The sequence below is a fragment of the Cibotium barometz genome, chromosome 50, assembly GCF_041138505.1.
Source record: "Cibotium barometz isolate CiBa-2024 chromosome 50, ASM4113850v1, whole genome shotgun sequence".
In the NCBI taxonomy this organism is placed as follows: Eukaryota; Viridiplantae; Streptophyta; class Polypodiopsida; order Cyatheales; family Cibotiaceae; genus Cibotium; species Cibotium barometz.
In genome coordinates this window covers 20,803,334-20,827,232 of record NC_141095.1, presented here as the reverse complement: position 1 = coordinate 20,827,232, position 23,899 = coordinate 20,803,334, and the positions used below count along the sequence as shown (strand labels likewise).

General features: G+C 45.3%; 1 protein-coding gene across 1 annotated transcript in view; it reads left to right on the top strand.

Annotated features, from left to right (window-relative positions):
• LOC147609922 (uncharacterized) overlaps window positions 1-23,443 on the top strand; it is a 42,521-nt gene extending 19,078 nt beyond the window's left edge. The window contains exons 4-5 of the mRNA XM_086786695.1: window positions 17,201-17,239; window positions 22,962-23,443. Coding sequence (XP_086642821.1) covers window positions 17,201-17,239; window positions 22,962-23,297 — 375 coding nt within the window. The 3' untranslated portion in view covers window positions 23,298-23,443. The remainder of the gene's footprint in view (window positions 1-17,200; window positions 17,240-22,961) is intronic.
• The last annotated feature ends 456 nt before the right edge of the window (window positions 23,444-23,899 follow it).

Below are 23,899 nucleotides of genomic sequence, written 5' to 3'. Positions count from 1 at the left end.
GCTGCAGTTGAAGCGTTCTCTGTCAACGATGAACTGTTCATCTCAGTGCTGCACGAAGCAAACCTTATTGAGGTCGTAAGTGTTGCATTGCTGCTGGACCAGCCTAACGCATCCCACCAATGCTTACTTAATAGTTTGTAGATCTCCATCAGCCCCATCTATCTGACATTGAAGACCAAGCTTCAAGCGATTAAGTGTGTAGGTGTGATTGCATTTGAATGTAATTCACTGCTCTTGCACTGATGGGGAGAAACCTGTAATTAGGGTTTAGAGTTCATTCATGGGAGACATACACAGAGAAGCAAGGGAGAGAGAGAGAGAGAGTTGTGGGGATAAGTCAACTCATAAAAGCATGAGTGTGTGACTCCCCTATCACACATGTATATTGCACTAGTACACATAGTGCACTTAGTACATTAAAAGTACTAAGTGTACTATGTACTATAACTTATGGGCTTGTACACACTATAAGGGTGGGCATAACGCCTTTACCCCAACAACCTCCCACTTAAAGGCAAAGTGCCCTTAAGTAAAGGAAAAGAAAAAATCAGCATGTACATGATAATATACAAGGCCATATCAAGGCTGAAAATGGCCTCATCCAATGCCCATCAAGTGTCTGCAATGAGCAAACCGCTCCGGAGGCAAACTCTTCGTCAACAGATCAGCCGGGTTGTCATCCGTATGAATCTTAACAAGCTGAATTTGCTTGTTCTCTATCACCTCTCTGATGAAGTGATACTTCACATCCACATGCTTCGTCTTTGCATGAAAAACAGGGTTCTTTGCCAACTGAATGGCACTCTGACTGTCACAATGCAACAATGGAATATCCCCTGTATAACCCAAATCAACCACTAACCGAGATAGCCATAATGCCTCCTTGCAAGCCTCTGTGGCTGCAATATACTCGGCCTCTGTAGTAGATAAGGCAGTGCACTTCTGCATCCTGGATATCCATGACACAGCACCTCCTGTGAATGTAAATACATAACCGGTAGTAGACTTCCGGTTATCTGGATGACCGGCATAATCCGAATCCGTGTAACCATGCACTAATGCATCCTGTTTGCCAAAGCAAATGCACAAATCCTGTGTGCCCTTCAGGTATCTCATGACACCTTTCACTGCTTCCCAATGCTTCTTGCCAGGGTTGGCCATGTATCTAGAAACCACTCCCACTGCAAATGCAATGTCCGGCCTAGTAGCAACCATGGCATACATGAGACTGCCACAAGCTGAAGCATACGGAATCTTGGCCATATCAGCCCTGTCTCTATCTGACTGTGGGCTGTCCATAGCACTGAGTTTCACATATGGAGGCAAAGGAGTACTAGCCTTCTTCCCCCCGTCCATATTGAACCTCTGCAAGACTTTGCCAATGTATTCCTTCTGAGACAAATACAACACATGCTGATTTCTGTCCCGAAGTATCCGCATACCCAAGATGTGATTAGCATCACCCAAATCCTTCATATCAAAGGTTTGATGCAGCCTCTGCTTCAAAGCATCCATCTCTTTACGAGATTTCCCGGCAATCAACATATCATCAACATACAAAATGAGAATCAAGAGACTGCCATCCAAAGCTTTCTTGGTGTACAAGCAGTGATCTATGTCACTTCTCCTGAATTTCTGAGATTTCATGAATGTATCAAATTTATGATACCATTCTCTTGGTGCCTGTTTGAGCCCATAAAGACTCTTTTTCAGCTTGCATACAAGCTTCTCCTTTCCACTTACTGCATAACCCTCTGGCTGCTGCATATATATCTCCTCATGGAGATCACCGTGAAGAAAAGCAGTCTTCACATCCATCTGAATCAAGTCCAGATCATCATGCGCAACCAAAGCCAACACAGCTCTAAGTGTGGTCATTTTGACCACTGGAGAGAAGATCTCATCAAAGTCCACACCATATTCCTGCTTAAAGCCCTTAGCCACTAACCTGGCTTTGTATCTTGGCTTTGCATCTGATGCAACTTTGAGCCTGTATACCCACTTGCATGGCAAAACCTTCTTACCTGCAGGCAAAGGCACCAACTTCCATGTTCCATTTTTATGCAGAGAATCCATCTCTGACTTCATGGCACGCTCCCATAGAGCCTTGTCTGCCCTCTGTAAAGCCTCTTTATAACATGAGGGCTCCCCACAGTCAGTGAGCATCAAGTAGTCAACCCCTGGAACAAACCTGTCAGGGGCTCTAGAGGGTCTAGTGGACCTCCGTACCCAATGACCATCATTTGCAGGTTGCTGTCCAGCCTGCATATCACCCATTGGTGGCTCCTGTTCCATGCCATAAGGCTGAAAAATCATGCCCGGTATCTCCTCTAACTGTGGTATATCCATAGGGATATCTTCTGCCATATCTGGCTGTCCATTTGGACCATTTTCAGCACCATTTAAGGGCTGGTTTTCCTGCTGTAATGGCTGATTTACAGCCCTTTGTTGTTGTCCATGATGTCCATCATCATCAAAGATGACTCTGCCAGGCTCCTGTTGCCTTGCAGGCTCCTTATACATGCATGTTTCATCAAAAATGACATCATTGCTGCGTATGATCTTTCTATTTATGGGATCCCAAAGTCTATACCCCATTTCACCTCTGTCACCATATCCTAGGAATATGCATTTGTGAGACTTAGGATCAAGTTTGGTGCGCATTTCCCTGCGTATGTGCACGTACGCAACGCAACCAAACACTCTCAAGTGCTTGTATGACGGAGGCTTCCCTGTCCATACTTCTTCTGGCACTTTCCCACCAAGCCTCGTGTTAGGTGACCTGTTTATAAGGTGAACGGCTGTCATAACAGCTTCAGCCCAAAAACCATGAGGTAATGCAGCATGTGACAACATAGAACGGACCTTCTCCTGTATGGTCCTGTTCATCCTCTCTGCTGTCCCGTTTTGTGGAGGATCATAAGGAGTAGAGAGCTCCCTCTTGATGCCTTTAGCATCACAAAAGTCCTGAAACTGTTTGGACGTATACTCTCCACCATTGTCGGAACGCAAAGCCTTCAGTGTTTTGCCAGTTTGATTCTCAACATGAGCAACAAACTTCTGAAACACTGAGAATGTATCACTCTTCAAACGAAGAGGATAGACCCACACCTTGCGTGTGGCATCATCAATAAAAGACACAAAGTACTTTGCCCCTCCCAAAGAAAGCTGAGGCATCTCACATACATCTGTATGCACAAGCTCTAACTGAGCATCTTTCTGTCCAAGAGCTTTCTTGTGGGGGCACTGTAGTTGCCTACCATATATACAATGCTCACAAAATTGAAAACTTGAAAACTTTAGAGAAGGCAAGTAACCCAAACGAGACAATTGCTCCATTCCTTTGACACTCATGTGTCCCAACCGGCTATGCCACATAGAAATTTCCGGCAGCTCGGTTGCATTTACATTAGCATGGTGACAAACACCTGCATGCATGAAATAAAGAGTGTCCACCTTAGAGCCTCTGGCAACAACCAGTGAGCCCTTACTAATCTTCCACTTTCCACGACCAAATGTGGTAACATAATCAGCATCATCAAGCTGTCCAGTAAAAAGCAGATTCTTCTTGATCTCAGGCACATGCCTGACATCATGGAGCATAAGCTGTGAGCCATCTGAAAATACAAGCCTCACATCACCTCTGCCAAGAATTTTGCATGCATGGTTATCACCCAAATAAACCACTCCTTCATTGCCAGCAGTGTACCTGACAAACAAGTCTCTGCAACCTGTGACATGAAAGGAGGCACCTGAATCAATGATCCATGAGTGCATACCATGACCACCTGTAAGAAGTGAATGGGCATCAAGTGAAGACGTAAAGAGGACCTCATCCTCACTGCCACCTGCATGTGACACATTGATTTCTTCGATCTTGACTCCACTTTTGCCCTTCGGCTTTACATCTTTGGCTTCGTCTTTCTCTTTGTCTTTGCCTTTTCCCTTTTCCTTTTGATCATTTTTCCATTTGTAGCATTGTTTTTTAATGTGTCCCTTCTTGCCACAATAATGGCATTCCAAATCCTTTTTGGAGCGAGACTTGCTCCTTCCCCTTTCTTGGCTTTTCCCCCTTTGATGGGATCTCCCACGTGCATTCATTGCATTAGACTTGCCAACAGAGTTGTTTTTCCTGTTCATCTCTTCTTGAAGAAGAGCACCCTCAACATCTGCATATGACAGCATAGCATTCGAATTGCTAGTGGCTGTCCTGAATGTGTCCCAACTCTCTGGCAAAGTGCATAACAAAAAAGTGGCTTTGAACTCATCGTCCATTGCCAACTTTTGATTTATAACCTGGCTGACAATACCATTAAACTCATTGAGATGGGCTGTCATAGAAGCCCCTTCCTTCATCTGAAGACCTATGAGTTTCTTCAACCAATACACTTTGCTTGAGGCACTTTGTTGGGCATACAAGTCCTGCAATCTCTGCCACATTCCCCAAGCTGTCTTCTCTTCACGAATGCTGAAAAGTAATGAGTCTGACACAGACAACATGATAGTAGATCTTGCCAGCTCATCCATATCTTCCCACTCTTCAGCTGTAAGAGAAGCGGGCATCACACCCCTTTCTTTGATAGGCTTGTGCTGCTTTTTCTGAAGCAACACATTGTAGCACTGGGTTTGCCAAATATCATAATTCTGCGAGCCTTCAAGCTTCTTGATGTGAAGCAATGAAGAGCTCTCACCTGTGGTTGCCATAGCAATATGCAACCTTTAATGCCTGACTCCCTGCAAATGTACAAATTCTGCACCAAAAGCACACAAAGTGCTCACAGTTTTTCTCCCAAGCTTTATCTCCCACTGCGGAAGTAAGAATGCAACTTTTCTCCCACTTTTTGTGATGAAAACACCAAAATCTGGTTGCTGCAGATTTTGGACAGCACCTTGAATGTGCTCTTTTGCCCTTCGAAAGTACTGTACAGCAGTACTAAGCGCTCACCAATGATGTACCAAACCTGTACCGGCAATTTCAGCAGCTGAATTTGAACCTTTTGATCACTCAAAACAGTGTACAGCCATGCCAAAACATGCACAAAGCTGTGCCAAATCTGTACCAGCAGGTACAGTAGCAATAAATGCTCTCCTGGCTGTCCAAATGAGTGAAAATCAGATTCTTACAGTCACGAACACTGCATAAAACAGTCCCGAACAGAAATTGGGCAAAAGCCCCTTGACTGCAAGCTGATTTTTGAGGATTCAAGGCATAAATGTCTTGCCTGCTGCTTTGCCAAGCTCAACAAGCATACAAACTTGAAAAGCCCCTTGATTTGAGATCAATTTCTGATCATGCATGGTACATTGGCGCACATGAAGGCATCCAGAGTGTTCACGATGCTTCCCCCTGGCCACATATACATCAAATACATGAAAGCCCCTTGATTTACAGGCACATTGAGTGCTTGTAAGGCATCAGCACATTATCCACAGCATCAAATGCGATTGCCTGCATGCAAATCAACCAAATCGGCACAAAAGCCCCTTGATTTGCACTGCAATTTGCTGCAATTTGCTGCGTTTTTGCCCAAATGTGCGATTTTTCACATCATACAGCATGTATGAGTGCTTAATTGCACAATTACATCAAAAGCCCCAAATTTCGACATCCAATTTCCTGCAAATTGAACCTGATTTGACCAATTTCCTGCAAATTGATCCTGATTGTGACCAATGTCACCTGATTTTGCCAATTTTGCTCAAAATTGAGCAATTGGGCACCTGTACCTGCTCAATTGATTACTGTATTTGCTCAATTGCAAATCCAAAAAAAAATTTGAAGCAGAATACCTCTGAAATTTCAGAATTTCTCTGATTTGCAGGTTGATTTCTGTTGCAGGAGGGGGTTTTGCTGATGTTGATGCTTATGCAGTTGCTGCTGCTCTCTCAACCCAGTTGCTGCTTGGAGGAGAGTCGCCAAGTCGCCTGCTAGAAGATTGGCTGCGCAGCAAGTATACGGGAGGCGTTGACGACCAGCAGCAGCAGTTCGACGTCGAGCATCAGTAGCGGCAGAGCATGTACAAAGTGTCAGCATGCGCACAGCAGCCGACGACATATGCCCAGCAGCCTTCGCTCAACGCCTGGCGCTGTGTAGAGCTGACATCCTCGCTATGCTGCCTTTGCCCGTTTTGTGGACCAGCCGATCAAATCCGCTTGTCGCCTGCGTTGTGATGCAACGCCCGCCTGGTAGCGCTTCGCTCGCCTAGCGCACTTACGCGCTACACGCAAATTGGGTAGTGATGTTGCTTCGCCTGCGTATATCTGGTCGCTACTACAAGCTCCTTCGCCTACGCTCACTCACGCGCTTAACACGCCTGGTTGCTGCCTTCGCCGTCTCCGCCTAGCAGCGCTACACGATTAGCGCTGCTATTGATGCCTGTCTGCCTTGGCTGCTGTTCGCTCAGATGTTGCTGCTTCTTCGCTTGATTGGCTGCGCCTGAGTGGAAGGGGCAGCAGTTGAGCCAGCCCACGCTTACTGGCTGGGCAGAGATCAAGAAAAATACAGGCAGTTCTGTCAGAGATTCAGCAGGCGACCAGCTCCAAGAAAGATTCAGAAGGCGACCTTGCTCTGATACCAGTTGATGGGGAGAAACCTGTAATTAGGGTTTAGAGTTCATTCATGGGAGACATACACAGAGAAGCAAGGGAGAGAGAGAGAGAGAGTTGTGGGGATAAGTCAACTCATAAAAGCATGAGTGTGTGACTCCCCTATCACACATGTATATTGCACTAGTACACATAGTGCACTTAGTACATTAAAAGTACTAAGTGTACTATGTACTATAACTTATGGGCTTGTACACACTATAAGGGTGGGCATAACGCCTTTACCCCAACATTGCACAATACTAGAAGCCTTACTCTTTCACAACAATGTTATTAGCGTTACAGATGGTATTAGAGCCTGGGAAACCTGCAAAATTTTCTGACAGTCTCTGCACGTGTAGATTCCGTGTTAGGGGTAGATCCCTTCGATTCATGATTGCATTAGGTTTAGGAAGAGTTTTTTTGGGTTTCCTTGCTGATCACTTGTTCACTAGCTTGTCATCGTCGTGAATGCAGAAATGATGGTGGAAGAGCTGGAGTGCGTGGAGACCCACATGGACGCTCACACGGAGGCATGACTGGAGGCCCACTTAGGCAGATGGCAACCCTTAAGTTGCTCTAGACTCCATTTCATTGGCTGTTCATTGAGTGAAACAAGAAGACCGTGAGTCCAAGCAGGAGGTCGAGCAGCCAGCTCCCTTCCGTGCAGCTTGTTGAGGAGCTGGTCAAGCATCACTCTTGGTCTCAAGAAAACCATTGCTCTAGCATCATGCAGGTCGGCTGCGAGTCCCCGTTCTCAGCAGTCATCATTCTCAGATGGGCCACCAACAGTTTCTGCTCCTCACCTCCAGTTTAGTGACGGGGAACTATTGGTGTCACGTTCACCTGTTGTACTACAGGGTGCCATGTAGACATAAATATATAGGTATTAGGAGTACACCACCAAGTACATCTTGATGAGCACAGAGCAGGTTGTGAGCTCTTGTCTAGGGACAAGTCGCCAATTGCCAAGAGGTCTAGGTCATTGGACTTAGGAGGTGTGTCAGGTATGTGCATTGTCCCGCATATATGTAAGCCCAGCGGGGCATGCCGTGACAAACTCAACCACGTATCCAAAAGATATTGATAGAGAGAAAGGGGAGAGAGAGAGAAGGGAGTAGGGATCTTGCACAATACACCACACTGAGCGGGGAACAGGCCCTGCCGCCTTTTAGGAATTTATTCAAGAATAATCCACAGGCACGCTGGCCAGGATCAATACAATCAATGAATACAAAAGCAAACAAATATGCCAATGTAGAATCCCTAAGTCAAAGTTGGTGTCAAGGCACGAGATCTCTGATGCCAAGCACACCACGGGTATGACCCACAAGTATATCTCATCGGGCTAGTACCATATCCAATATCCAAATCCAAATCTAAGAATCCAAGTCCAATGAATCCAAATCCAAATTCCAAGTCCAAGTTCCAAGTCCAAATCCAAATCCATGTCTAAGTCCAAGTCCAAGTCCAAGTCCAAGTCCAAATCCAATTCCATGTTCCAATCCAAGTCGAATGAATCCAAATCCAAATTCCAACTCCAAGTTCCAAGTCCAAATCCAAATCCATGTCTAAGTCCAAGTCCAAGTCCAAATCCAATTCCAAGTTCCAATCCAAGTACTAATCCAAGTTCCAAGTCTAAGCTTTAGTCCAAGTTCCAATCCAAGTTCTAGTTCGAGTTCCCCAAGTCCAAGCTTTAGTCCAAGTTCCAATCCAAGTTCTAGTCCGAGTTCTAAGTCCAAGCTTTAGTTCCAATCCAAGTCCAAGCTTTAGTCCACGTTCCAATCCAAGTTCTAGTCCAAGAATCACTCACTCATCCCATGAGTAATCTCCTCCTACAGCCTTGTCGATGAAGAAAACAATGGAATAACTCTTTCTGGCAAGAAACTTGATTTAATGATAAAAACCTCCAAAAAGTAGTTTTTAGGGTTTTAGGAGCAGTTTTAGGATTTCTGAAAAATTCAGTCCGTACAGTTCTGTACAAGTGTACTCCTCCAACTTAGAGTTCTTTCTAACAAACACAGTCATGGTTTATAAAACTATGTTGGAACCAATGACAATAAATAACCATGCTCGTATGGAGTGAAGTACTTCTCACTTTAACCAGGTAGTAACTCCATCACATACCAGTAATGATCCACTCATTTCTGAGTGCCTTGCAACTAGTAGGTTCTACAAGTACATGAACTTTGCAACACTAAATAGCCCAAGCGAACTAAGATTTTACTTTTTTAATTTATGAAAGTCATTCCATACTTCCATAATTTGTACGGTAGCAACCAAACATGTGCTCAAAATGAACACCAGAGTCGAATATAGGCGAGACTACACTCCCTGAATGTTGTAGGGCATCCCCCACATATCACAACCATCCAACTATACTAGTCTTCCTGCTCACCAATGGTTCTATAGCATTCTCAAACTAGAAACCACTATGTCAACAGTAGTATTTAATCATGGCTATGCTACACAGAGCTTCTCCGAACTTTGTTGTTGGATTTCTTTCCAACAAAAGGCTATAAGTGAGTCTCAAACTCAATCTTGTCCAAACACTTGATCACTACGGAACAAGTGTACAAGCAATCAAAGAGTCAACCTCTGTGTACGAGCCTTGGTGTTCCATACCACCAAGACCACAATGACCTTTATGAGCACTTGATGTCCCATACCATCCAGTGAGCATGAAGCTCTTGTGACATACAAGTGGACTCTTTTCTTGTCCTTGAGAAACAAAATCTCAAGTATATGGATGACTACGCACCCATGAGTGTTTGCACTAGACGAATCATGTACGATCTGTTTCAAATTTCAACATGGCTTTAATTTTAAGAACTATATCAAGTTCTACAACCTCAAATACTCAATCTAGAGTATTTATGAGAACAATGCGACAACGTCCCAATGGCCCACTACATAAACTACTGATCAAGCCAGTATATAAAGTAACAAGGGAAGGTCTAAAGACTAGCCACAAGGTAGCTTTACCTCTTAGGGACACTCCCATCCTATCAAATGAAAGGAGCAATGAGAAATCCAAAGGTGGGTAGAGGAGCTCCGTACTCTACTACAAGCCCGCATTGAACAATTAGATTGTTAACATCATGAACATCTAGGTTTCGGGAAACTCCAAATTGAAAGATCCCTATAGACCTCACTCTAAGATTACTACAAATCTTAGAATAATTGATCTCTAGGACCATGCACAAGTGATTGCATCTATAAGGACCAAGCTAGCAATACTTTGGCTGTTAAATATCACAATACTATGGTTGTTATACAATCAGCTCAGTTTGGTCTTATTCACACTACGGTGAAAATTAGACTCAAATGGGCATATCTCCTTGGCCCATTAAATCAAAACCAACATAAGAGAGACCAAACTCGCAAGGGGTTGATATTCACTGACCTGACAACAGAAACTAACGTCCGTATGCACTATATACCACGTATAAAGTTGGTGGAGTCCTCCAAACCCCACAACTTATGTATTAGTGTCAAGCAACGTTAATTCCAAAACCACAATGTCTATCAAACGTGTCGAGCATTATGGTGGATGTTTCACGACCAAGGAAATTTTTTTACGGTGACGCAGCTCACCGGTAACATACAATGTCGATCACACCTCCAAATCCATCAAAATCTCCAAAGCATGCACACTCATTGCCAATGGACACCAAACTAATGATACATGTGTAAACTATGCACATAATGCCTCTAATTTTGTTTCACCCTTTCTTTGATGGTGGCTACAAACTATGTGACTACGCACACAATAAACTAGCCATGCACTACTACAATGACATAGTGGTTTTCTTTGATAATTTCAAAATGCGTCAATGTACCTCTTGTGTGTGACTACGCACACATGAGCAAACAGTCACAAATATGAGCGCATACACTTACAAATTGGTGACCCCAATAATGCCCACGATGATGCTAACCACCATTGAAGGTCATAGTGTGTGGCTACACACTCATAGCGTGGGAACCGACTCCAAAAACATGTTTTTTTTTTAAAAAAATTAAGGCTCTATGATCTTATCACATCATCGTGTGGCGCTCACGGAGGCAGCTGTGCTGGGGAATCACCCGACCTCACGAGGTAGCGCTCTCAACGCCAGAGTGGCCTCTTGACTAATGTTCAGTACATGGCCTTGTGCAGCCTCCTTTATACCTTGTGGCCAGGCCTTTTGCTATTCCCAACAGCACAAGCCTTACAGTCAGCCTGTCTAGGCGAGTCCCCACGCCGCCCCGCCTTGAGCCTGTTGTGTACACCCTAGCTATGTGCTATTGTGTACAGTGTACACCCTAGCTATGCGTTGTTGTCTACGCGCTGGCTATGCACGTGGCTATGCGCTCGCCTACCTATGCACTAGCCCATGCTTAGCTTTGGTTTGACAGCTATGCACGCCTCCATGCTTGTGTCATTGTTTTCTCCTCCATGCTTGGGCTTTAACGCCTACTGGCCGCCCAAGTGCTCCGACTTGGGTGCCCTCACCCCTAGACCCCAGATGCACCCGCCGTCCGCGCTCCAGCATACGAACTCCGCATCCGATCGAGCTCCCACGTGCAAACCTCTTGACGATGCATGATGTCAATCTAATAATCCCTCCAAAATGGTGGCTCTAAATCCTTCCAAAACGGTGACCCCTTTGGCACAAAGATAGGCTTTGGCAGCTTTGACGCCTTCAGCTCGGTGGCTCTTTGCCTTATGAATTCTTCAAACATTTGAGCCCTTCTGTGGTCCAGTTCCCTCGTGGTTCTCCAAGCAAGGACTTCTTCGTCTCTGAGAAATCACCTAAACTGCTGAAAGTCATGGTACTCTTCTGATGACCTTGGTTCCCATCCTAAAGTCCTGCAGTGGGCTCATAGTTGTTCCCTTCATTAGGCCCTTGGTTTCCCTATGCTCCTCTTGACATGGCTCGATCACCCCAAGAAAATTTCTTCAAGAGAAATCCTACTCTGATACCACTGTAAGTCCAATGGGGCGTGCTGACAGACTCAACCACATATCCAAAAGATAATGATAGAGAGAGAGGGGAGAGAGAGAAGGGAATAGGGATCTTGCACAATACACCACACTAAGCGGGAAACAGGTCCCGCCCCCTTTCAGGAATTTATTCAAGAACAATCCACAGGCATGCTGGCATGAGTACAAAAGCAAACCAATATGTCGATGTAGAATCCTAAAGTCGAAGTCGGTGTCGAGGCACGAGATCTCTGACGCTGAGCACACCACTTTTATGACCCACAAGTATCTCTCGTTGGGCTAGTACCAGATTCAATATCCAAATCCAAGTCCAATGAATCCTAATCCAAATTCGGTGTCCAAATCCAAATCCAAGTCTAAGCCCAAGTCGAGGTCCAAATCCAATGAATCTAAATCCAAACCTCAAATCCAAATCCAATTCAAAGTTCTAGTCCAAGTTCCAATCCAAGTTCTAGTCCAAGTTCCAAGTTCCAAGTCCAAGCTTTAGTCCAAGTTCCAAGTCTAAGCTTTTTTCCATGTTCCAACCAAGTTCTAGTCCCAAGAATCACTCGCTCATCCCATGAGTAATCAACACGACTCCTACAGTCCTGTCGATGAAGAAAACCATGGAAAAACTCTTTATGGCAAGAAAATTGATATAAAACCTATTTTAATGGTTTTTGGGCGATAAAAACCTCCAAACAATAGTTTTTAGGGTTTTTGGAGCAATTTTAAGGTTTTTGAAATTTTCAGTCCGAACAGTTCCGCACGGTTGTATGGATCCGTACAGTTCTACGGACAGGTGATGGCGTGGCACAGCAATTGATGGAGGCGCTCTGAATCAGCAGGCAGAAATGAAAAACTCCATGAATGATGATTTGGTTCATGATCAAGTAGATGAACTCCATGCTTCAATGAAGATGGCAACGCGATGAAGAGGTTCTTCCACTTGATGCTCAAGAGAGGCTCATGCTTCAATGAAGATGGCAACGCGATGAAGAGGTTCTTCTTCCACTTGATGCTCAAGAGAGGCTCATGCTTCTTTTATACTTGGGAAAGCCTTGCTTTTTGCCAAAAAATGATGTTTTTGCTTTGCTTTTGCCTTTTACTTTGTTTTTGTTCTTTTTAATAGTAAAATATTACTCAACTTTAGTCAATAGTTCTTCTTTTGCTTCTCTAACTTCAGGGCCTTGCTTTTTGGCCCTAGAGGTGCTTTTTGAAAAAGCGGCTTTTAGCTTTTTCGTCCGGCTCAATCTCCTCTTTCCAATGGTGCCCTTGGCTCGCTGTCAACCCTGTTTGACTTTTTTGCTTTTTCTTGCTTTTTGACCAAGAATGGTGCTTTTTCTTAATCAAACCTTATGGACCTTGTCCCCATGTCTTCTTCCACATGTCTAGTGTCCGGGCATGGGTTTCATCATGTGAAATAGAGCTAGGAGGGCCAAATAGTTACAATGTAACTTATAATTCACTTGGATTATCATACAAAGGTCCAAGCAGCTTACGAGGCCAAGAGCTGGGTGCCGACAAAGTCAAGCTATGTATAGTACCATTAAGATGGATGCAAGGTTGATTACCGAGGACATGGGCAGCTAGAAAGACTAGGGTGTGGTGTTTGTAAAAGGGCATGCAGGGCCGTAAGACACGTGCATTGTGTTTTGGGACACAGCTTATGGGCAAGTTGGACTATGAGTAAGTAGACACCACATGGAGGGTGCCCAATTAAGGTCGTGGGGCACCAAAAACGGTAACTTGGCTCCAAAGACGATATCTTGGCTACCACCTAGGCTATCCTTTGTAGTCTCTGGCACATATTAGTCACCTCACATACACCAAATATCAGTCTAGAAGTTTGCTCGACTTGCCATGGAGTTAGGGGCATATATGCTGAGGAGGCCCACTTGGTCCTCCCCAATGCCCTCCCGGTGGGGACTAGGGACTATGGCGCCGGAGTCCACCACCACTTGAAGAAAACTCCTGGGTAACTAAGATATGTATTGTGCCCTGGATCCCAGACGGGTCGAAGTTGTGTGACCAAAAAGAGTGGCTCCTGCTCTGCAAATTTGCGGGTACATCCAGCTTATGAGTGATGCTCCTAAGAAAGAGAATGTCGATAGAGCCTCCCACTAAGGCTCTCTGTAGCACCTCACAAAGGACTCCCCACCTAGAGCGGCACTATAGGCATCCCGATCCCTGAATGTTCCAAGAGACCATCTGCATCAAAGGGGTCTAGTGGGGTGAGAACTGTTTGAGCTGCTCGCGGCGAGGAGTCAGTCTGTCTTGGTGTTGCAGACAAACGAGGTGTTCCCCAATCCTCTGCTTGATGTGGGCCCACTCTACTTTGGCCCGGCTATATGCATATACTAGGCTTCAACTATCACGGTAGAGGTATCTGTAGGAGGGGGGACCGTGAGTGATACATGAAGGTAGACGAAGAGGATCGCCTCCAATCTGGAACTCTCGAGCTCGCCATCATGGTCTGCATGGCCTGATCCTCCAAGCTCCATGCGGGCCAAGGACCAAAAGTGAGTGACAATGTTGGTGAGGTGCAAGTCTTCCAGGTGATGAGAGCTCTTTCACCTAGCCATGAATGGTGGAGGAGACAGACTCTGGACTTCACTCACGCTCTACTGCAACAGGTTCTGTTTGTATGCCGAAAGAGATTGTTAGCAACCTTTGGTAATCTTTCGGAAGACTTGCAAGCTGAGGAGTGATGGATTTGTAAGACGCATATGGGGTATGTTCTGGTGGTATGGGACGCTAGGATATATCACGTGTGCGGGTTTACAGGGTTCTTAATCGAAGCACTCTTGCATCACGTTATGTCCCAAAGCTAAAGCAAGAGGCACAATTCGCCGAGCATCAGTTCTTTATCAACTTACCACAAATTTTATAATGCATTAGTATGCCAGTCATGGCAGGAGCTTTTGGCTTAAAGGCCGTCAACTCTGAGTCTTTTAGGACTACACACCTGACAAATCAAGTCAACCAAATAAAAAATGAGTTCAGGGGATTGAGAGCATGTTAGTAGTGGTATGGATGCTCTTATCGTTTCCGATGGATGGAGGAATAGTAACTCTCCAATTTCCTACTGGTGTGGAGTGCGTGTGTGAGAGCATATCTTGATACAGTGTTCTACACCCACTATTAGGCATTGATGACGTTAGTGGGGATGTCGTAGTATCTAGTCCATACTATGCATAATGGAGTTGAAAGTTATATAGTCTTGTGGGTTGACTACCATGAGTATATAACATGCACGTTCCTAAAAGGTGAATTTGGGCATGTTCTTGGATTCATCTAGGTATATAATTCTTTCTATTTGCTACTTCCCTTAGTGCTAGGCTTCATTATGGGGCTGAGTCTGCCCTGCATCTCCAGAGGTTTGACAGAAACTCAGTACGAAGGGCTTTGTGTGAATATATGCTCTTATGTGTGTGTTTGTGTGTGTGTGTGTGTGTGTGTGGAGTGCGTGTGTTAGAGCATATCTTAATACAGAGTTCTACACCCACTATTGGGCACTGATGACATTAGTGGGGATGTCGTAGTATCTAGTCTATACTATGCATAATGGAGTTGATAGTTATATAGTCTTGTGGGTTGACTACCATGAGTATATAACATGCACATTCCTAAAGGTGAATTTGGGCATGTTCTTGGATTCATCTAGGCATATATATTACATACAATGAATCAATGTGCAGTTTGCACACACATTGCATTGTGGCATTGTGCATTTCCCATTACTTGTGGGTTGTGACCCATGGCTCATGGCTCATGAGTCTTTGTTTATCATGCACTCCAGCACATGACCAATGTCTTGGTCTCTTCTTGTGCCAGCACAACATTAGTGTGTGTTGTTGACGCCTCAACCCTTGGTTTGCGTATCACGGGTGAGTGGATATATGGGCACATTCGGCAAGCTATTGAGGAGATTGGGTCACACGATGTAGTCCAAGTCATTACTGAGTTTGTGGAGTGTGTTATCCCACCATTGCATGGACTCCTTGTGCCTCCTACTCTCTTGATTTGATGATGGAGGATGTTGCAAAGCTTCCATGGGTGGAGCCAGTGTTAGAGAAGGCCTTGCACATCATGAAGCCTCAAGCTTTGGCACGTAATGCAGACTTTACCAACAAACTTGACGATGGTTGACTATGGAATGCCATACACAAGGCCGAGGTAGACCAAATGTCGGCTGCTGAACCATCATACAGTCTGTAGACAACTTAGAAGCCACTTCGGTGAAGATAACTTCTGGCTGCCTTGGACTGTAGCACACTGAGGTGCTCTACTGTAGAGATGTATGCACAAGCCAGAAGACTCAAGCACATATGATAACTGCTGTGTTTCAATGCTGAACTAAGCAAGAATGAGACAATTTATGAATGGGACTGAGGGACTGCTTATATATGCTCCCCTACATCAAATCGCCTGGTCTACATGCTGTCGGCCCATTCATTAATGCTCACAACATGCTGAAAACAACATTTATGCAAGCGCTTTCACACGTGTGGCCTCTACTCCTGGCCAATTGGAGCTGCTAGGCTGCTCTCCCATGCTTGGCCATGCTGGCCAACTGTGCCAAGGGCTCATGGCTGACTTCTTTGTGGCTCTTGGGCACCCCATATGGGAGCCCACTTTTGGCTGAGCCTATGCCTACGATGTCTAATGCTTCTACAATGCTTGTTGGCACTAGGATGACCTAATGCTCTGTTCTCCAAGTAGGTTAAGTGACACATACTGACACCTAAGGCTTCAGATGTGACCTACGTAGCTCGTGCCTAGCATGTCCCTAGACTAGGGCTCACAATGGTGTCACAACATACGACAAATAAATCCCTAAAAGGTACTACTGATGTACAAATGTATCACTGGTTATGAGCTAGGATATTGCATAGCACCTTAGTGCATGTGACACTCGAGGTACGGTATCAAGCACTTCGCAGAAATCCACAAAGCCACAGTAAACGGCATCCCTAAACTTAAGGAGGGGCCTCTCCTTGGGCAAGTCCTTCCCTGCTTTCCATTCATCTATGATTCCACCCCCTTATGTGTGCAATTTAACCTCATCTTCTTGAGGATAGCTACCTGCGGGGATACCCGTTACCGTAATGTGGAGAGCACAAGATTGCCTCTGCTTGTCCTCAAGCATGGCAAGCATGGCCACCATGATCTCGTTTGGGCTATTTCGTTTCTTGACTACTTCCATTTTCTGGGTGTCTTGCAAGTCGTCTCCATAGACCTTCATTTTCCAACTTGATTTCAGCTTTAGCGTCACTAACCATCCATGTCCAGAATAACCATTTTTGGAGAGTGTTTCATTAACCTCTTGAAGTTGCTTTATGCCCTGTTGCTACTAGGTCTACAACATAACTCGAACCATCCATGTCCAGAATAACCTCAAGGTATGCTTCCTGCTCTTTTCCTAGGGATCCTTGCTGATCTTCTGTAGCTTTCTCTTTCTGCTCCTCCAGAGAGTCAGTCCCCTTTGAGTAGCAGATGAGGACTCTTGCTGCTGCAAAGACTCCCCTACAATGTTGAACCCACCACGGCCATGCATGGGGCTTGTCCCGTTTCTGCTACATATGATTCCATTAATTTAATTGCATCCATCAATTCCCGGTCTGACCTTTCCTTTTGTTGAAGTGGGTTGTAGGTGGTGGTGTTGTTACGTGTGAGTTACAGGTGTGCTCCACACACACACACACACACACACACACAGATTTCATTTTGTCCATGGAAGAAACCAAGGGTCTATATGAGATCAAGAGGTAGTACTCCATGATGTCTGTGAGAATTTTTGCTTTTTCTTGCTTTTTGCTTTTTGACCAAGAATGGTGCTTTTTCCTAATCAAACCTTATGGACCTTGTCCCCATGTCTTCTTCCACATGTCTAGTGTCCGGGCATGGGTTTCATCATGTGAAATAGAGCTAGGAGGGCCAAATAGTTACAATATAACTTATAATTCACTTGGATTATCATACAAAGGTCCAAGCAGCTTACGAGGCCAAGAGCTGGGTGCCGACAAAGTCAAGCTGTGTATAGAACCATTAAGATGGATGCAAGGCTGATTACCAAGGACATGGGCAGCAAGAAAGACTAGGGTGTGGTGTTTGTAAAAGGGCATGCAGGGCCGTAAGGCATGTGCATTGTGTTTTGGGACACAGCTTATGGGCAAGTTGGACTATGAGTGAGCAGACACCACATGGAGGGTGCCCAATAAAGGTCGTGGGCTGGTCGCGAAGCCTAATAAAAGAATTTGTAAACCTTATATTGAGGTTGTAATTGTTAGAAGGTTGCCTTACCAGCCTAATGTATCCCACCAACTCATATTTAAGGGTGCATTGATCTCCATATCACACTATGTGGAAGAGTGCATCAACTACCAAGGGTGTTGCTTGAAACTTCCCTAAGATGATGGGGTACAGTTGAGAGGGTTTACTCTGAATCATTTGGGAAAGCATCATAATCTGAAGCTTGAAACCTGTCTCCAATCCTCAGCCCTAAGGTCAGGGCCCTAAAAGGGATCCCCGTACATATCTTTTAGAGTCACTAAGGTGTCAAACAACCAAACTAGAAGCATCGTGAAAGCTCTCTCTCTCAAGGATGGGCAATTCTTCTTCTCCTTACTACTCTCCATGCCACCTTGGCAAGGAAGTTGCAGATCAACCGCTGTACTTGACCAATACACGCCCTAGAGGGCCCATTAGGAGGTGATGTACCACATGGTGGTGGTAAGGACCTGGTTCGCCACCACTACTCGACCAACAAGTGAGAGCCTGGTCGCACTCCAGTTAAGAAGCTTCTTCTGAATGCTTAGAAGAAGTGGGGCAAGATGCTGCTATGAGGGGATGTCAACCCAAACCTGGCAGCCAAGATTAGAAACTAGGGTACCTCTTGGAATCCACTGGAAGGTCTCAATTGGTTGCCAAGCCGGGGAGGATTGAACACAATGCTGGGGAATCCTAGAAACTCTGGGGTCTGCATCTCCTCCCAGGGGAAATCCCTTGTGCCTCTGTCACAGGCCTGAGTCCAGAAAGACGCGTAAGCATGGAATCTGTACTCCACTCTCCTCTCCTTTCTGGAACTGATCTCAGTTCGGGCTGTGGCCATCTGAGCTTCAATCGAAGGGCTGTCTAATGTGCAAGTGCTGAAGGGAGGCTAGGCTCCGGTGGAGACTCATCTCCCGCTCTCTAAACTCTGATAGTCTAATCTGAGCTGCCTCCTAGAGAATGGTGCTGATCCCTTAAGCCTAGTATCCAGAGTTGCCGCCACTGTGCCCTCGTGAAATACCAGCTCTCCCATAGCTCCTCAATCCTCCTACATATCTTCGAGTCCTGGGTCAAGCTCTCGGGTATGCAGAGGCTCTACTAAGTATCCTGTCATGTCGCCAGGGGTCCTCTAGAGAGAGGATGACAGGAGGATGGTCTGAAAAGAAAGTGCCGGTTAAAATACCATACCCACCAAACTGCCTTGTCCACTGGCCCTCATCAACATAGAAATGATCCAAACTGGAGAGGTTGGGACTTGCAGTCCTATCCGATCTGGAGAATTTCAAAATCTCTGGCCTATGCCCAAACTCTGGGAGATGCCAAGGGTCCTGTCCCTTGATGGTGAAGACAAGCCCCTCCCAGGCTGCAAACTCTGCACCAAAAACGGTAACTTGGCTCCAAAGACGGTATCTTGGCTACCACCTAGTCTATCCTCTGTAGTCTCTAGCACATATTAGTCACCCCACATACACCAAATATCAGTCTAGAAGTTTGCTCGACTTGCCATGGAGTTAGGGGCATAAATAAATGCTGAGGAGGCCCACTTGGTCCTCCCCAAGCCTGATAATCACCCCACTGCGCCCTCCCGGTGGGGACTAGGGACTATGGCGCCGGAGTCCACCACCACTTGAAAAACCTCCTGGCTAACTGAGATATATATTGTGCCCTGGACCCAGATGGGTCGAAGGTGTGTGACCAAAAAGAGTGGCTCCTGCGCTGCAAATTTGCGGGTACAACCAGCTTACGAGTGATGCTCCTAAGAAAGAGAATGTTGATAGAGCCTCCCACTAAGGCTCTCTGTAGCACCTCACAAAGGACTCCCCACCTAGAGCGGCACTATAGGCATCCCGATCCCTGAATGTTCCAAGAGACCATCTGCATCAAAGGGGTCTAGTGGGGTGAGAACTGTCTGAGCTGCTCGCGGCGAGTAGTCAGTCTGTCTTGGTGTTGCAGACAAACGAGGTGTTCCCCAATCCTCTGCTTGATGTGGGCCCACTCTACTTTGGCCCGGCTATATGCATATACTAGGCTTCAACTATCACGGTAGAGGTATCTGTAGGAGGGGGGACCGTGAGTGATACATGAAGGTAGACGAAGAGGATCGCCTCCAATCTGGAACTCTCGAGCTTGCCATCATGGTCTGCATGGCCTGATCCTCCAAGCTCCATGCGGGCCAAGGACCAAAAGTGAGTGACAATGTTGGTGAGGTGCAAGTCTTCCAAGTGATGAGAGCTCTTTCACCTAGCCATGAATAGTGGAGGAGACAGACTCTGGACTCCACTCTCGCTCTGCTGCAACACTCAGTGCGAAGGAGAAGATCATAACACAATTCTCAAGAAGGACCGATCTGAATTGGCAAAGATTCAAAGCAAGATTTTGCCGATATTATTCTCCCAAGAAGGTTCAGTTTGTATGCCGAAAGAGATTGTTAGCAACCTTTGGTAATCTTTCGGAAGACTTGCAAGCTGAGGAGTGATGGATTTGTAAGACGCATATGGGGTATGTTCTGGTGGTATGGGACGCTAGGATGTATCACGTGTGCGGGTTTACAAGGTTCTTAATTGAAGCACTCTTGCATCACGTTATGTCCCAAAGCTAAAGCAAGAGGCACAATTCGCCAAGCATTAGTTCTTTATCAATTTACCACAAATTTTATAATGCATTAGTATGCCAGTCATGGCAAGAGCTTTTGGCTTAAAGGCCGTCAACTCTGAGTTTTTTAGGACTACACACCTGACAAATCAAGTCAACCAAATAAAAAATGAGTTCAGGGGATTGAGAGCATGTTAGTAGTAGTATGGATGCTCTTATCGTTTCCGATGGATGGAGGAATAGTAACTCTCCAATTTCTTACTTTTTTTCTTTGATCTACTTAAATTTGTGTTACAACATATAGATTTGAGGTTTGACAGAAACTCAAAACACAGGGCTTTATGTGAATATATGCTCTTATGTGTGTGTATGTGTGTGTGGAGTGCGTGTGTGAGAGCATATCTTAATACAGAGTTCTACACCCACTATTGGGCACTGATGACGTTAGTGGGGATGTCGTAGCATCTAGTCTATACTATGCATAATGGAGTTGATAGTTATATAGTCTTGTGGGTTGACTACCATGAGTATATAACATGCACGTTCCTAAAAGGTGAATTTGGGCATGTTCTTGGATTCATCTAGGTATATAATTCAGCCGTATTAGCGGACATGCAAATTTCACATTGTGAAGTTTTCGTCCAAGGCCTCGCACATCATGAAGCCTCAAGCTTTGGCACGTAGTGCAGACTTTACCAACAAACTTGACGATGGTTGACTATGGAATGCCATACACAAGGACGAGGTAGACCAAATGTCAGCTGCTTAACCATCATACAGTCTGTAGACAACTTAGAAGCCACTTCGGGAGCCGGTGAAGATAACTTCTGGCTGCCTTGGACTGTAGCACACTGAGGTGCTCTGCTTAGAGATGTATGCACAAGTCAGAAGACTCAAGCACATATGATAACTGCTGTGTTTCAATGCTGAAGTAAGCAAGAATGAGACAATTTATGAATGGGACTGAGGACTGCTTATATATGCTCCCCCACATCAAGTCAGCTGGTCTACATGCTGTCGGCCCATTCATTAATGCTCACACCATGCTGAAAACAACATTTATGCAAGCGCTTTCACACGTGTGGCCTCTACTCCCGGCCAATTGGAGCTACTAGGCTGCTCTCCCATGCTTGGCCATGCTGGCTGACTGTGCCAAGGGCTCATGGCTGACCTCTTTGTGGCTCTTGGGCACCCCATATGGGAGCCCACTTTTGGCTGAGCCTATGCCTACGATGTCTTATGCTTCTACAATGCTTGTTGGCACTAGGATGACCTAATGCTTTGTTCTCCAAGTAGGTTAAGTGACACATACTGACACCTAAGGCTTCAGATGTGACCTACGTAGCTCGTGCCTAGCATGTCCCTAGACTAGGGCTCACAATGGTGTCACAGCATACGACAAATAAATCCCTAAAAGGTACTACTGATGTACAAATGTATCACTGGTTATGAGCTAGTGTGTCGCATAGCACCTTAGTGCATGTGACACTCAAGGTACGGTATCAAGCGCTTTGCAGAAATCCACAAAGCCACAGTAAACACACTGCCTCCCTTGCAAGGGTGTAAGGTCATCCCGAATGGAAATTTTGGCGCCTCTCAATGCTGCTTTCTTATTCATTTATTCCTGTCATGAGGGGGCATCCCTGAACTTAAGGAGGGGCCTCTCCTTGGGCAAGTCTCTCCATTCATCTATGATTCCACCCCCTTATGTGCGCAATTTAACCTCATCTTCTTGAGGATAGCTACCTGCGGGGATACCCATTACCGTAATGTGGAGAGCACGAGATTGCCTCTGCGTGTCCTCAAGCATGGCCACCATGATCTCGTTTGGGCTATTTCGTTTCTTGACTACTTCCATTTTCTGGGTGTCTTGCAAGTCTCTCCATAGACCTTCATTTTCCAACTTGATTTCAGCTTTAGCGTCACGAACCATCCATGTCCAGAATAACCATTTTTGGAGAGTGTTTCATTAACCTCTTGAAGTTGCTTTATGCCCTGTTGCTACTAGGTCTACAACATAACTCGAACCATCCATGTCCAGAATAACCTCAAGGTATGCTTCCTGCTCTTTTCTTAGGGATCCTTGCTGATCTTCCGTAGCTTTCTCTTTCTGCTCCTCCAGAGAGTCAGTCCCCTTTGAGTGGCAGATGAGGACTCTTGCTGCTGCAAAGACTCCCCTATAAAGTTGAACCCACCACGGCCATGCATGGGGCTTGTCCCGTTTCTGCTACATATGATTCCATTAATTTAATTGCATCCATCAATTCCCGGTCTGACCTTTCCTTTTGTTGAAGTGGGTTGTAGGTGGTGGTGTTGTTACGTGTGAGTTACAGGTGTGCTCCACACACACACACACACACACATTTCATTTTGTCCATGGAAGAAAGCAAGGGTCTATATGAGATCAAGAGGTAGTACTCCATGATGTCTGTGAGAATTTTACGACAAATCAAATTTTTTAGACACTGAAAGGTGAACCTTTGCAATGCTGTGCTTCTACTTGTTTTTCATCTGTTTCCTTATCAGTGATTTCTTGTTTCAGAGAAAAGAAGACCCGAAGTCTCAGAGAAATGAACATTTTTGGGACCCTCATTTGGAACGTCAGGAAAGGAGAATAAGGGAGCAAGGCATGCACATCAATTATGATGTGGAGCAACTCAAGCTCCAAAGTGAGAACAAATTTGAGCTCATTTTGGAGATTGCAGAGGAAGCTAACAACTTTCTAATCAACAACCCAGAAGAGGCAATCATCAAGAAACCTGCATTAAAGGCCATTTCTGATGTAGTGAATGAATCGGGAACTAGACAGGTTGCAGAAGCATATCTTGATGCTACATTTGAGTTCCTTGAGGACCTTGGACGCTTCAATCTACACTAGTCAATGAAAACACAGCCATTCGTCAAGGATGGGTACATGTCTTTTTAGCAGGGAGCCAAATGGCCTTTGGAAATAGCCTGAAATAGCCTTGCTTCTTAAATTACATGTCTGAACTATGCCGTATGAATGTAATTATTTTGCAATCATGCATGTGCCAATTCTACTCTCTACCCCCTCCCCATCCCCCCCCCCAATTGGCTACTTTTATTTCACAAGGGGGCTGATATGCTGGGCACTAACAGCATTGTGTCTACCCACTCAAGAACATGTTTGGAAGATTTGTTACAAGCACGACCAATGCCTCCCCATGTCTCATGGAAGCATGCAAATCTCCTCTTGGTTAACTTGTTGGATCAAGGCTTATGGCCTCCAGAGGTGAGACTGCCCATGGTATGTGTGAGAAGCCTTAGCTGCCCAGGTGTACAACGGTAATGGTGTCCTTGCACCCTCCATTTTTTTGAGGTAGGCAAGTCAATTCGTACAAAAAATAATGGAGTCTTCTCAAATGGCTTTCAAGTAATACTTGTGGTAGATTTGTAGACATGCACCCACAAACAAACAAACAAACCAAAAAAAAAAAAAGCATCATGCATATAATGATC